At 37.8% G+C, this 15,302-nt stretch overlaps 2 protein-coding genes across 3 annotated transcripts; both read right to left on the bottom strand.

Annotated features, from left to right (window-relative positions):
• Positions 1 to 636: 636 nt before the first annotated feature.
• On the bottom strand, positions 637 to 1,560 carry LOC108370296 (uncharacterized). Its single transcript, XM_017625603.1, has one exon. The coding sequence runs from the start codon at positions 1,558 to 1,560 to the stop codon at positions 637 to 639; it is 924 nt and encodes a 307-aa protein (XP_017481092.1).
• A 9,501-nt stretch (positions 1,561 to 11,061) lies between these two features.
• On the bottom strand, positions 11,062 to 14,489 carry LOC108370297 (uncharacterized). Of its 2 annotated transcripts, XM_017625605.1 has the most exons (8): positions 13,647 to 14,489; positions 13,461 to 13,588; positions 13,251 to 13,394; positions 12,985 to 13,176; positions 12,757 to 12,931; positions 12,532 to 12,701; positions 11,655 to 11,808; positions 11,062 to 11,591 (listed from the first exon to the last, which is right to left on the bottom strand). In XM_017625605.1, exons 1-8 carry the CDS (start codon positions 13,792 to 13,794, stop codon positions 11,134 to 11,136), a joined length of 1,569 nt encoding a protein of 522 aa, XP_017481094.1. In that variant the 5' UTR covers positions 13,795 to 14,489; the 3' UTR covers positions 11,062 to 11,133. The 2 variants fall into 2 exon arrangements, with proteins under 2 accessions (XP_017481094.1, XP_017481093.1); XM_017625604.1 differs by having other exon boundaries at positions 11,062 to 11,808.
• Between the last annotated feature and the right edge of the window lie 813 nt (positions 14,490 to 15,302).

Below are 15,302 nucleotides of genomic sequence, written 5' to 3'. Positions count from 1 at the left end.
TGGAAAACGACGAGTACTTCGTTATTACCGACCAATGATCGCTGGAACTAGTCACATGGGCGCGGACCCTGCTTCGAATGCCCAACTCTGTCGTGTGCTGCTTAGATGATTTTTGCTTCCAAAATTGGTCAGTGCTTCTCAGGAAGTCAGGACCATCCCACCACAGTTGATGACGTAGTAACTCGGTGGGAGTTACATCCCTTGAAACGCAATCTGCAGGGTTCTGCTCGGAGAGGACGTGGTTCCAACACTCAGGCGGCAGGACTTCCTGAATGTCGGCTACGCGGTTGGCAATAAAAGTCATCCATCTGCTGGGATGCGCCTGCAGCCAAGCCAACGTGATGGCGGAGTCAGTCCACGTGAACAGCGGGTAATGGAGATCAGACCAGCTGAGTAGCATGCTTCGCGCCAGTTTTGCAGCGAGATGCGCGGCGCAAAGCTCTAGTCGTGGTAATGTTGTCGGTTTAAGCGGTGCCACCTTGGTCTTCGACGATATCAACGCGACAATAATGCTACCATCGCTTTGTGAGGTACGCGCGTACAGAACGGCAGCGTATGCGCGCTCGGACGCATCGGCAAACACGTGCAGTTGCGTGGATGACCCAGATACTTCCGTACCGAGCCAGCGATCCACCTTCAAGTGTGCGAGCTGCTGCAATTGATGCTCCAACCATTTCGTTGCGATGGATCAGGAATGAGGTCATCCCAACCTACATTGGTGCGCCAAATGTCTTGGAACCACATCTTTGATTTTATAGTTGCAGGCGCAAGCAGTCCCAACGGATCGAATAGCGTGCTTGCGTCTGATAAAAATGCTCTTTTGGTCAAACTAGCGGGTGGTTGCTTCAGGCTGACAGTGAATGTAAAGTAGTCTGCCTCCGTGTTCCAGATCAGACCTAACGCATAGACATCCTTATCGTCGACGATGTAATGCGATATGGTTTCAGCTGCATTACAGATGCTTGCATTTAGTTCCACGCAGTTCGACACCCACTTTCGGAGTTCAAATCCACCTTCCCGCAATATTTCAGACACTCTTTGCTGCAGCAACAGAAGTTCCTCCTTACTAGATGCACCACTTAGCAGGTCATCCATATAAAAGTCCTTTAGGATAACATTAACGGCTCTAGCACAACCATTCGATGAATATTTTGCCGTCTGTTGCAGCGATCGGACAGCTAGGTGAGATACAGCTGCTACTCCGTACGTAACACGCACCATGCGAAAATCTTGGATGGGCAAGGATGGATGGCTGCGCCAAACGATGCGCTGCAGATCGGCATGTTTTGAGGATATGCAGATTTGACGATACATTTTGGCGATATCTGCGGTTACTGCGTAGCGGTGCGTTCTAAAGCGCATCAAAATCGTGTACAAATTGTGTTGCAGTTGAGGGCCGACAAATAAGGCGTCATTCAGCGAATTACCGGAAGACGATTTGGCGGACGCGTTGAAAACAACCCTCAGTTTTGTTGTAATGCTACTCTCCTTTATAATGGGATGGTGCGGCATGTAGTAGGTTTGATTCAAGGTTTCTGACGCGGTCTGCATATGATTCATGTCGATGTGTTCTTTCATAAACTCGTTGTAGCGCAAACGTAGGTCGCTGTCGCAAGCGAGTCTTCTTTCAAGGCGTAGTAAATTCTGGACGGCGAGGTTCTCTTCGGTGCGTTGTTGGAAAAATTACTATCTGCGGTAACGGTTGTTGAAGGTACAGCGCCATGCAACAGCGTGANTAGTAAATTCTGGACGGCGAGGTTTCGCGATTCCCCTAGCGGTACATCGGGCTTCAACGGCAACTCAACGATGCATCGCCCGGTAGGTTCTCTTCGGTGCGTTGTTGGAAAAATTACTATCTGCGGTAACGGTTGTTGAAGGTACAGCGCCATGCAACAGCGTGTGATGACGTTGGTAGCACACACGGCAAGTGGAAGCACTGTTACACCGATCTTTATAGTGTCCCGAGCTTAGGAAATTTAAACATACACGCGCCAGCTTTACGAATTTCGATTTTGCGTTTAAGTCCAGATCACGAAACTTTTCACAACCATAAATTTTGTGAGGTCCATTGCAATAAGCACACGCGTTATTCTGTTCCAGTACCGCATGGAACACGTTTGTCGATTTGCTTGCTGATGCGGTTTTGGACTTGACTTACTGATGGCGGAAGCATGGATAGCGACCGACATCGTATCTCTAGAAATGTGGCTAATTGTTCGAATGACGGAGGCTCATCACTCACGAGTGATAGCTCCCACTGCTTACGCGTCTCGAATGCCAATTTATTCACGACCTCATGTACCAACCAGTAGTCCCAAAATTCAACTGGATGACCTAACGCTTTAAGCTCGCGAATATGCTGCTGAAACCCATCAATTACAACTTTGATTGCCTCGGCATTGTCGCTCGTAGCTCTTTTGACATCGCACGAGCCCACTGTTCACCCAATAGCTGGAGGTAGCTCGTAATATTTTCCGCATCCATTGTGAATGCGTCATCTACACTTTTTGCCATATAGCGTTTAATGGCATTGAGAGCGGAATCGCGCGTTTTAACGCAATTTGACATTTTTCTGTTTGCCTTTGAGGAGCCGTTCGTAAGTCAAGATTAAAATATAAGGACTTTCAGAGTTCAAATGAAGGACGCGGCGGACTTCTAGAATTTTCGCAATGTCAACTGTAGGTCGAATGCGCAAACGCTCACAAGATTTAATGCACCAATGATTGTTTCTTTTAACTTTATTGCAGTTAATTGCGGGTTTCAACTATATTAAGTTTGCGGATTGCGCTATTTTAGCTTTTCAGCGGATTTTACTTGTTTTTTACAAATTATTTCACTCAATTGCGCTTATGCGTACGTATCACGTATGTGCATATGTACGGGAACAAAATATACATATTTATGCGCGCGGAGCGACCGAATCCGGAACGAAGGACCAGTATGTTGCGGATATTCACTGATGAAAATTATTCCAATTACACAAGGAAATGAAGTGCGTTTAAAATTCAATATATTGCTTTATTAAATATGTATAGTAAATGCAATGTCTATTCGAGTAGCGATTTCAATGTACATATGTACACTCGTATATATAAATTACTTAAATACACTTAAGCGGTAGCGGGCGGAACGATTAATAGCGATGCAGTCACTAGTAAGCGGTAATAACGATTGATAAAAATAAAGATTATATTACAAGAACAGGTGCATAACAAATTAGAAAATAAGTGTCAAAACGGTTAATCCTTATGCGGTGACTCTACACTTAACCCTCATGTAAACATCTGCAATTAACACTTGAGTAAATGCTTAAATGGACTCAACAAACTATGTAATATAATGCGCCTAAAAGATGCAGCGATTTCCATTCTCAAGTTACATGCCTGATGACAGTACGAATGGAAATTATGGAAAGCGGGTTTTTAATTTTTTAAACTATAATTTTTTATTTAACATAAGAATAAACATTAACGTTAACATGAGCACGTATGTATTTATATGTATACATAACCCTTGCTTAGCGATGTATTCCGTACGAATTAACAGCAGAGGGCGCTCTCAGCGTTGAGCAGCGCTGTTATGTGGGCATGTATGTTAGATTCTATAGGATTTTTAAAGTCCTGCAGTTCCATTTTTACGGAAGTATTTAAACTTTTTTTTTGCCTAAGACAATGAGAAGCCCACCCAGAACCTATAACCGAAATTTCAAAAAAATCGGTACAGCCGATCTCGAGCTTTGCGAACAGAAAAAACGGCTTCCAAAATATATATTAGTATAGATTTGATGTAGCAAATGTTAACGCTATTTTTGACGTAAGCATAAAGTTTCCATCAGCTCCAGATTTTAAGAAAAACGATGCCAAAGTGTCAAAAAATCGCGTTTTTTCAATATTTGAGAAGCTCTAGCAAAGAAACAAAGGGTGGTAGAACCTCGCACTTAGGCTTAGATTAAAGCAAAAAATCTCTACTATTATCCCTGAAAATTCCTACACCTCTGCTTGATGGTCACTTATAGTCATTTTTTTAACAGGAAAAACTGATTTTGCGAGGTTTGACTACCTATCGCAATTAAGCAAAAGGTGCCTTCCACTTAGGCTTAAATCAAGGCTTGGAATTCTAACTTCAATCCCTGAAAATACTATTACTGCACCTTGACCCTAAGGTCACGTATAGTCATTTATTGAACAGCTAGCACTGATTTTTAGACCATTTTTTTTTCAATTGCATAATATTCCAGTTTTTTTTTTATGTTTGGACGACAAAAAGTAAATGAGTATAGGTGACCATCAGGGCAAGGTGCAGGAATGGTACTTTCAGGGATAGTCTGTAGTTGTAGCTTTAATTTAAGCCCAAGTGGAAGGTTCTATCACCTTTTGTTTCACTGCAAAAAACGCGATTTTTTGACATTTTCACCATGTTTTTCTCAAAATCTGGAGCTGATGAAAACTTAACACCTACGGATTCGTAATCAGCACAAAAAAGTCTATCACAAACAGCTTTAACATTTGCCACATCAAAATCGGTGTTGCCCTGTTTTTCCGACACTAATTATATAAAGAGAAGCTCCTTCTTTTTATAGTTCATTTTGCATCCTCTTCTTCTTCTTATTTGGCGCTGTAACCGCCTAAGCGATTTTGGCCGAGTTCAGCAAAGCACGCCAGTCGTTTCTCTTCTGTGCCAACTGACGCTAGTTGGAAACGCCAAGTGAAGCCAAGTCCTTCTCCACCTGATCTTTCCATCGCAGTGGGGGCCTTCCTCTTCCTCTGCTACCACCAGCGGGTTCCGAGTTGAATACTTTCAGAGCTGGAGCGTCGGTGTCCATTCGAAAGACATGACCAAGACAGCGGAGCCGCTGTATTTTAATTCGCTGCACTATGTCCATGTCGTTGTAAAGCTCATCGTTCCATCGTCTGCGGTACTCGCCATCGCCAACGCGTAAAGGCCTGTAAATCTTCCGCAAAATCCTTCTCTCGAATACTCCAAGAGCCGCCTCTTCGGATGTTGTCATTGTCCATGCTTCTGCANAGGCGCGAATGTGCTGACTGTTTGTTTGTTGACTGGAGATACTTCGTCTTGTCCTCGTTTACCACCAGACCCATTCGCTTTGTTTCCTTATCCAAATTGGAAAAGGCAGAACAGACTTAGCGGTTTTTGTTACAGGTGATATCGATGTTATCGGCATAAGCCAGCAATTGCACGCTCTTTTAGTAAATTGTTCCTGAGCGCTTCATTTTATACCGCTCTTATTATCTTCTCCAACATAAGATTAAAGAAGTCACATGAAGGAGAGTCACCCTGTCTGAAGCCCCGTTTGGCGGGTATGCCAAATTCAGACATAGCGGCGTATAGGAAGCTCCTTTTAGTGCTGTCGAAAGCGGATTTAAAAGTCGACNAGCAAAACAAAACAATTTATCACAACTAAAGCACAGAGCATTTTTCACAATGCATGTACCTTTTTTTTACCTTATAAAAATACAGTTTATACTAAATACAACAGAAAACATAAAAATAAAATTTCTAAACTTTGTGGAAAACTCGGGAAAATGCTTAAATTTGCATACAAATTCGCAACTTTCTATTCAGACTTTTTTATAAAAATTTTGAAAATGAAGTTTTGCAGCCCATAAAAATTTAGTTTATTTTTGGTATTGTTTTTACTGAGAGTTTCTTCCATACAAACTATGTTCGACATTTTTTTGTATGTGGAAGACACTGTCAGCAAAAAATAAATAATTGCAAAAAATCAACGAAATTTTCTGGTAACTTCATACTTGCACTTTACTAATTGGCTCAAAAGCTACATTTTCAAAATTTGTGATCAGATGAAAAAGTCTCCGAGCCAATAATTTTATACGGCACGGTACTTATAAGTAAACAAAGAAAAAATTAAATTCAAGGTAACATTAAAATATCAGTCATTTGTGAACTTGTTTCAAAACTTCTGGCTTTTGCTTAATATAATTGTAAAACTCTGTGCATGTCATTTTAACGTATTTAGGTACATACTTATATTAGTCATCAACTTTTGCTTGTGCAAAACGTGCTTAATTTAAAAAAAAATTCGCATATGAAAGAGCACCAACCCAACTCGTAATAAATTTAAGTATACAAATTTTAGTATTTAGTATAGAAATATTCAATTCAAATACGCCAATATTAAAATGAAGCGCTTTACACTTAACGGGTGCTTTTTCATAATTAAGTTAAAAAAAAATATTTAAATTCCATGCTGCCTGTAATGGGATTTGAACCCTGACGCTCTGGAAATTAGCAATTTGTGGCAAGCATCTTCGTGCACTCCAGATATGTGCTACAGCCAGACATGTAAATGTGCATTCAAATGTTCAGTTCGATTCAACACCACGTGTGCGTGGTATGAAAGTATTGTTTTTTAATACGAAAATTTTAAAACGATAATCAAATAAAAAATATTCATGTTTACTATGCGTTATTTCCCCCAGTAAATTCATAAAATTTTTCTTAATATTACAACGCGTTTTTCTCTCAGTGTAGTCATTTTTATTCAAAATTTGTGCAATCAAATCGAAAACCGGGACACTTAAACGAAACCCAGGACATTTTAAGATTGGACCGGGACACCGGGACAAATAGTCTAGGAAAACCGGGACGTCTGGCAGCCCTAGTCAACAGTGACGTGGGTGCCAAGGCGCGAATGTGCTGACTGTTTGTTTGTTGACTGGAGATACTTCGTCTTGTCCTCGTTTACCACCAGACCCATTCGCTTTGTTTCCTTATCCAAATTGGAAAAGGCAGAACAGACTTAGCGGTTTTTGTTACAGGTGATATCGATGTTATCGGCATAAGCCAGCAAAGTCGACAAATAGGTGGTGAGTTTCGATTCTTTTCTCGCGGGTCTTTTCCAAGATTTGGCGTACTGTGAATACCTGGTCTATGGCGGATTTTCCAGGCCTAAAGCCACACTGATAATGCCCAATCAGTTCATTGACGGTGGGCTTCAGTCTTTCACACAATATGCTCGATAAGACCTTGTAACCTATGCTTAGAAGACTGATCCCGTGGTAGTTGGCGCGAATGGCGGGGTCGCCTTTCCTGTGGATTTGGCAGAGCACACTTAAATTCCAGTCGTCGGAAATGCGTTCATCTGAGCATATTCTGCATAAGAGTTGATGCATGCACCTTATCAACTCCTCGCCACCTTACTTGAATAGCTCAGCTGACAGGGTGTTAGCTCCAGCAGCTTTGTTGTTTTTCAGCCGCGACTCCGTCATCATCGCCTGGGGGCTCGGGTTCTTCTTCTCCACAACTTTCCGCGCTGCTACCATTCAGTCGCGTGGAAAAGTGTTCCCTCCATAATTTAAGTACGTTCAGAAAATCGGTAACTAGGTCGCCATTGTTGTTCTTGCAGGAGTACGCCCTGGTCTTGAAACCTTCCGTAAGTCTAACTAGCTGGTAAAATTTTCGGGCATTCTTCCTGTCGGCCAGCATTTCAAGCTCTTCGCACTCACGTATTTCAGCCTCTCTCTTCTTATTGCGGCAAATACGTCTCGCTCCCCTCTTCAGATACCTATAGTGGTCCCACATGGCGCGCGTTGCGCCCGATCGCAGCGTGGCCCTGTAGGCAGCATCTTTTTTCTCTGCAGCTTCCTGACAGTCCTCGTCGTACCAGTTGTTCTTTCGAGCTCGCTGAAATCCGTCTACTTCTTCGGCGGTGGTACTTAATAAGCGGGAAATGTGGTTTCACTGCTCGCATATATCGGAGTGCTCTCTGAGAGCAGATGTGAGAGTCGAGTAGCGAATGCACTGGCTGTATCTTGTGATTGCAGAGTTTCGACGTTCCTTGCATATTTGGGCGCACACTTTTTTCTGCACAGAGGCGGGTGCGTATTTTGGCTGCAACAAGATCCGTTCGAGTCGATGTTTGGGCCGCGGAGTGTACGTACGTCCAAAACACTGGAAGCATGCCTTCCGCCTATCACAACATGGTCGATTTGGTTTCTCGTTTTTCGATCCGGAGACAGCCACGTAGCTTGATGAATCTTTTTACGCTTGAACCTAGTACTGCATACACACAAAGAAAAAGAGAGGTAAATCTAACCGAAAAAGACGATTAAAATTGCAGTGACCGAAAAAAATTGTAAATCAAACCGACAAAAAATTGTTATTATGAAAGTTCGTGAAAATAGTTCGGGTACCATTAAAAATAGTTAGCTTACCATCGAAAATAGTTCGTGTACCACGAAAATAGTTCGTGTACCACAAAAAATTGTTTTTTAACCATGAAAAATAGTTCGTGTACCACGAAAAATTGTTTTTTTACCATTAAAAATAGTTACTTTACCATGAAAATAGTTTTATTACCATGAAAAATAGTTAGTTTACTATGGAAAATAGTTTTTGTACTATAAAAATGGTAAAACTACTATTTTTTTACCTCCAAAAGTTGTCCACTTACCATTTTAATAGTTACTTTGCTAAAATAAAAAGAAGTGATTAAAAAAACATTGATTTTAAATAAATTTATTATTATTTATTACTTTTAATTTAATAAGTACATATTTTTATGTGTTTTACTATTGTAAATTAAGACAAAGATATAAATATATATAAAATTTATACATGTATAGTTTCAAAAAAACTTTGGACGAATATACGTAATTCCATTAGGGGAAAGAGTTGTATTAAGAGGTGAATAATATAATTCAGAAAAGTCCAATAGATAAAATTGGTCTGTACTTTTTATAATTGGAAATGACTGAAAATGGTCTGAAAACATTGCAATTGTGTGTTCAACACATACGAAAATTACTTTGTTGTTTTCAAGTACAATAATGTCTTTGATTTCAAATAATTTCAAAGATTTTGACATCAGGAAATATCCAATTTTATAAGTAGTACCTTTTATTTCCACTTTTGTTATAAAATTGTAGCTTTCATTTATTAATATTTCGCATTCAAAAGAACTTATATTTACTTTTTTACTGTAATATCTGTTTTTAAATTTTTCTTTAGATTGGTTTTCGAAAAATAAGTTTCTATCTAATCCTTTATTCAAAAGTAACCGATTTGAAAACTTTATCATACATTTAACAGCGATTGACAAAGGTGCATTCCTTCTAGAGGTAATACAATTGGTATACGATTTAATCTCTCTATGCTTGGACTCGAACCTAAAACACCATACATGCTTAAGAGGTCCTACATTTTTTATGATTGTAGCGTAATGAAGTAGAAAGTGAAATTTCGGTTTTAACGTCGGGCCAAATAGTTGTACGTAAATCGTGTGATGGTTCTTAATTTTTAACTTTAATTTATTAAGGGACTCATCGTCGAACTCTGTTTTTAAAATCTCGTCTATAATTTCAATTAATGTACAAAAAAGTTTCCAATGTTTATTGTGTAGTGGTATTAAATCCCCAATTATTATTGGAAGAAAATGGCAAAATGTCCACATTTCTCGTGCTGACATATTAAGTTTTTGACATTTCAAATGTGATATTTGAATTTCTGGAGATCTATTACTTAACTCAATTTCACCGTATTGAAATTGATTTTTTCGATCATTTAAAATTTCAATTGTAAACAATTTTTCGGATTCAATAAAATGGAGTAATATTTTCGAAACGTCATATCGGCAAACACCTTCAAAAATATCATGCATAATATCCCCGGTAAGATTATTTACCACATGAAATGAATTAATGTCATTGAAAATGGAATTCTCAGATATACCAGTTAACTTTATTCGCTTCTCTGGTATATCTTCTGTAGCAAGGTTTTCTGTATAGTTTAACTCATTCCGAAGTTTGCTCTCTATTTCCTCGACCATGTACGAAGTTTCTTCTTTATTGCATAAACAATATCGACAAAAGTAATTAGATGAAAAGCTTTTAGTGTAGCCGAGAATACTATTTAAACCTAAGTTATCACCCACAACTAGTGCTAGTACAAAATAAATTTTTTTGGTTGTATTATCAAAGCTAATGTCAATTCCCTCTTCTTCAAGACTTTTAATTTTTTCTACCAGTAATTTCAATGATGCGTCATTTCCAAACTGTTTATGTTTACTTCTGAAGAAAAGAGCAGGGAATATATTTTCTAGTCGCGATTGGTAGTGCTGCGGCAAAGTAGGGAAACTGTAATAAAAAGCAGCTATTGATTGTGTCCCTCTGTGGGAACCCAAAGGATTATTAATTTCAAAATCGTCAAAATAAATAACGTAAGGAATTGCTGTTTTATCGCTGAATAAACTCATTTTAGATTTCCATAATTTTCCATTAACAATGTTTTTTAATTCATTATCATTTGCAAGGAATTTCTGTGTATTTTCCAAAGTATCTTTTAATACATTAGGAAGTTCGAAGAAATGTTTAATTTGAAATCGTAATGGCATTAGTACACCCTTACTGTGTTGCTCTGTTAACGAAATTGCATGGTGATGAACTACGGGCGCAATTCTATTATCAATGTCGAATTCTTGTGGGTCTTCAAAGCACTTTCTCATTTTGAGTTCCTTTAAAAATTTGTAAAATGTTTTACATTTTGAAAAGGGATCTCTTAAAAACGAAACTAAGTTTCTGAGTTGGACTTTTTCTTGTTCTGCAAAATCGAATATAATATTTTCTAAAAAGTGTGCTATTGGCAAAAGCAAATCATTTGTTATATCATCAATTAGTCGTTCTGCATCAGATCGAGCGAAATTTGATTGACTGTGCAATTTACTCAAAAATAGTAGCGCAATATTTTCGAACTCAGCATGAGAAAATTCGTATATTTCTTGACGTTCTTGATTACATTGCCGTTGGTTTAATTGTGGTGGAAAATTATTATTTTCGGATTCACTAAGACTCTGAACATTTGGAATTATATTAGAAATGCATGAATTCGCTTTCTTAAAGTGGCTTTTAAAAGTTCGCAAGCACTGATAATAATGACAGCAATGTAGACAGTAAAAAGTACTAGATGATGTTAAATTGTGAAAATTTTTTAGATGATTTACGAGTATATCAACATCTTCAAAATTGTTGTTGCATACAAAACACAAAACCATTTTAAACAAAAAAATAATAACTATTACATATATAATATTTAATAATAATTATTGAATATTGAAGGTGTTAAGATTTATGTGACTACGTATCTATACTTAATAAATTAAATTAAGTCCCTCAGCAAACAAAGGACATTTGGAGAAGTTTTATCTTCAGTCAATTCAATGGAATAAAAATATCTTTGGACAAACGTCCAAAACTCAATGCTATCCTGTGGATATTTTAAATGTAATACATGGAAAGTCTTAAAACATATGTCTAAAGCGCTTAAAAATGAAGGAAGCTCATACTTAATGTCGTCATAGTAAACATAAAATTTGCAATTACTTAAATCACTGCCAATTGCGATAATTAGTGGTTGCAATGTCTCACCGCGTGCATAGAGTGATTTTTTCAGATTATCCAATTTATTTTCGACATCGTTCACAGTACTAACTTGTAGTAAAAACGAGAGCTGAGAATCTTTGATAGTACTTCTAAAAATCGTTTTGTCACCTGCCTTCCGCTTTATATTAGGTCGTAGTACAACGTGCAGTAACAATGCTATAAGTTGATCTGAACCTTTAATAAAAGTATATTTATTATAAAAATCATTTAATCTTATTATTACCAATGTTAACAAACCTTTATCAATCTCATTAACTTTTTTCAAGTGCTGAAGATTTTGAATATCCTTTACCCTCTTATTCAAAATTGGTATAATTTTTGTTCTAAAACCTTGCCATTTCTCTGTTAGCTGTGAGCAATTCTGATGTAGAGCATTGAAGTCAATATCAATCTGCAATAAAGGAAAGCATTATTAAATTTTGAGTTTTAAATTCTGTAGCGACCATTTTTACAGCCAACCGACTAAAGAATAATATTGTGAAGGTTGGAGCTAGCTCAAACATTTTTCTAAGTTTTCCGATTTTTTTTGAAAGAGAAATGCAAAATGTATATATTTATTTTTTTGTATTTTATGGAAGAAATTGATCAACACCCTCTAAGCAAAAAAAGGAAAATTCAGGGAAATTTTTGAGCTACTTCCAACTTGCATATCTATTATTATATGAAAGTTGATTGGGTTTCACAGCAGTGGTTCGGTTCAAAACCCGATTCAGAACCGGTTTGCAGCCGTGCCTTTAAATATTGGGTCATATGATTAAAAAAGGTTTTTGTTTTTTCTCAAATTTTCACAAATTTGACATCAATTTGTATAAAGAAACTTTCAAAATTTGAGAAAAGGTTTTGAAAAAGCAATTGCTTTTTTTATTAATATGACGCATTACTTTCATATATGATAGTATTTCAAGAGGAAGTTTTTGTATTTATTGGGTCATTTAATAAAAAAGAAAATGCTTTTTCGAAATATTTTCTCAAATTTTGAAAGTTTTTTCATACAAATTGATGTCAAATTTGAGAAAAATCATTTTTTTTTATTAATATGACCCATTTGATTGTAAATTCAAACTAGTCAACCAATTCTGACAAGTTTAAACGTAAAACTAAGAAATCCATTTACCAGATTGTATCCACATGAATGGGAAAAAAGTTTCCAGGCCCGTAAAGTTTTCGCTGATGTGCTACCACTTGAGTTCAAAATTTCTTGTCGTCTGATTTTGAAGGTTTTTTTCCAATTTGCTTCAACTGTGCTCCACGGCGAATCAAAAAGTTTGAGCCAGTCATAGGCAGCTGCATAAAAAAATATGAAATAATTACAAAACAAAAGCTATTGTGGTGGCGTTACATTTTTCATCCTCGAAAGTAAATGTATATTCTTCTGTCGGTGATGCCTCAGGAGTTGAACTTTCTGGGTCCACTAATTCACCGGATTTCCTCAATCTCTTCAATGTGTTGTAATATTTATCGTACAAGCGGCCTGCTGGTCTCAAGGTAATAGGATCTTTGTGGTAGTAAATCGACTGAAAATAGGTGAAAATTTAGAAAATAGTTTTGTAATGAATAAATAATTTACCTTGTCATCTTTAAACCTGTTTGCAATATCTTGCGCAATAGATTGGAATGTATTTCGGCATATTTTGATTTTTCTTTTAATAAACCACGACACAGTGGCATCAATTAAGATCTTCCTCCCAGCGTCATCTAGTTTGTCCAGTCGCAGAACATACTCGCCAGTTGGATGGGCACTTAACACTTGCTGCAAATCCTTAAAAATTGTAGGTTTTTAAAACTTGTTTAATGTTTTGTTGGGTTTGTGAGGTGCCTCATATATAAACTTACGAAGTCATGTGAAGATGAACTGGATGTTTGTGAGCATGAAGGAGATTCGATGCCATTGTTGATCCGCTGTCGCCACTGCTGCACAAAGTCAACAAAACCAGAATTGGCGGACGCTGTATCGCACGTCGACACGCTACCATACCCCTGAAGGAATTTTGCAACAAAAAAGATTCTTCATGAAATGATCACAGAGGGATTCACAATACTTACGTTTGTTTTCCTCCAAGTTATGAGTTGATGGCGGAATTCCGCTCTAGCACCAATGGTGTCGTTTTTAAACAAATCAGCAAGGTCAGACTCCGTCAGATATTGCAAATTTTTCAAGGTTATTGCTTGCGCTGGAATTTCACTAAATTAACTAAAAACTACAACAATGACAATGTATTTGCAACTTACCTTTAAATTCAGCGATTTTATGTGAAAATCCCCACTCCAAAATCAATTTACAAAATTCCGTGTCTTCTGGATCAGGATTATCCATATCATCCGCCTCCACAGCACGCAAAATATTTAGCGAAAACAATTCACTATTGTTAAGATTCATCAACACTTAATTTTAATATATTAATTAATTTAATTTCACTTCACTGCACCTACGCAAATAACAACGTCCATGAAAAGTTTGCAAATGAATATGAAAGAAGAAAAGAAGAAGCAAAGCATCAAAAGTGCCGTTATTCTTATCGCATAAACTCTCTTTTCGGTTAGATTAACAATCAAAATAGTAGAGCTACAATTTTATTCGGTTAGTTTTACTATTTCTGTGGTTAAAAATAGTAACTTTACCATTTTGCAGGTTGGCCATACCAATTTTTTGTGGTTAAATTTATGTGCTACAATTCTAACGATTAGTTTAACTATTTTTGTGGTTATTCTCATCATGAAGAGGGAAGAAAGAGAGAAGAGAATTACGTGAAGACTATCTTTTCAGTTAGATTAACAATCAAGATAGTAGAGTTACAATTTTATCCGGTTAGTTTTACTATTTTTGTGGTTAAGAATAGTAACTTTACCATTTTGCAGGTTGGCCATACCATTTTTTGTAGTTAAATTTATGTTCTACAATTCTAACGATTAGTTTAACTATTTTTGCGGTTAAAAATTTCCAAATTCGTATAACAATTTTTCGTCGATTATATTAACAACCTGAATTGTACTTGTTGTTTGTGTTTTCAATGTAAAATAGAAAAATGGTTTATTTACAATCTTTTTCGGTTAGATTAACCTATCTTTTTTCTTTCTGTGTACTACCATGTTTCGGGCCCCGGCGAAATCGATCAACCTCAGTCCGTTGTCGGCGTTGTCGGACGTTTCGTCGGGGAGGCTGAATTTTCCGGCGGTGGTTCCAAAGATCCCTTCCTTGCCCACCCTGGCATTGAAGTCGCCAAGCACGATTTGCGCTCCAAGCGCTCATAGAAGAGATCCTTGGATACCTCATCCTTCTCTTCCGTCGGGGCACGGGCGCAGATGAGCGAGATGTTGAAGAATCTCGCTTTGATGCGGATTATGGCTAGACGCTCGTCCACCGGGGTGAACGACAGTACTCGGCGACGGAGTCCCCCTCCCACCACAAATCCAACACCGAATTTGCGCTCCTTTACATGGCAGCCGTAGTATACGTCGCAAGGCCCCAGACATTGCTTGCCTGGTCCCGTGCAAAAGAATTTCTTGTATGGCGGTGATATCAGCTTTTGTTCTTACGAGGATATCAACAAGCCGGGCAGAGGCATTTTGCATCAAATGGCACCATATTTTGGGTATGCAGTATACTATACTATACAGATTCAAGGACGATTCGCCAGCGAACCGCAAGGACTCCTTCCCGGTATAAAGCTTTCGTCAGGTTATTTAAGATGGCAATGGATGATATGCCTTCTGTCGACCACAAAACCAAACTTGAACGTGAATTGCAGGCGAAAACGTTGGACCAAATGTTTTAAGAAAAAATTAATTTTGGGCGGGACGAAGTTCACCGAGTCTGCTAGTTTAAATACATATTTGGCTTTTTTCTAGCACGTCGAGATTTCTTTTATTAATGACATATATATTTTA

Source organism: Rhagoletis zephyria, unplaced genomic scaffold (assembly GCF_001687245.7).
Source record: "Rhagoletis zephyria isolate East Lansing unplaced genomic scaffold, Rhagoletis_zephyria_1.1 Rzeph_scaffold_04133, whole genome shotgun sequence".
NCBI lineage: Eukaryota > Metazoa > Arthropoda > Insecta > Diptera > Tephritidae > Rhagoletis > Rhagoletis zephyria.
The sequence above is the reverse complement of the archived record's forward strand: the minus strand, read 5'-3'. Positions and strand labels throughout refer to the sequence as shown.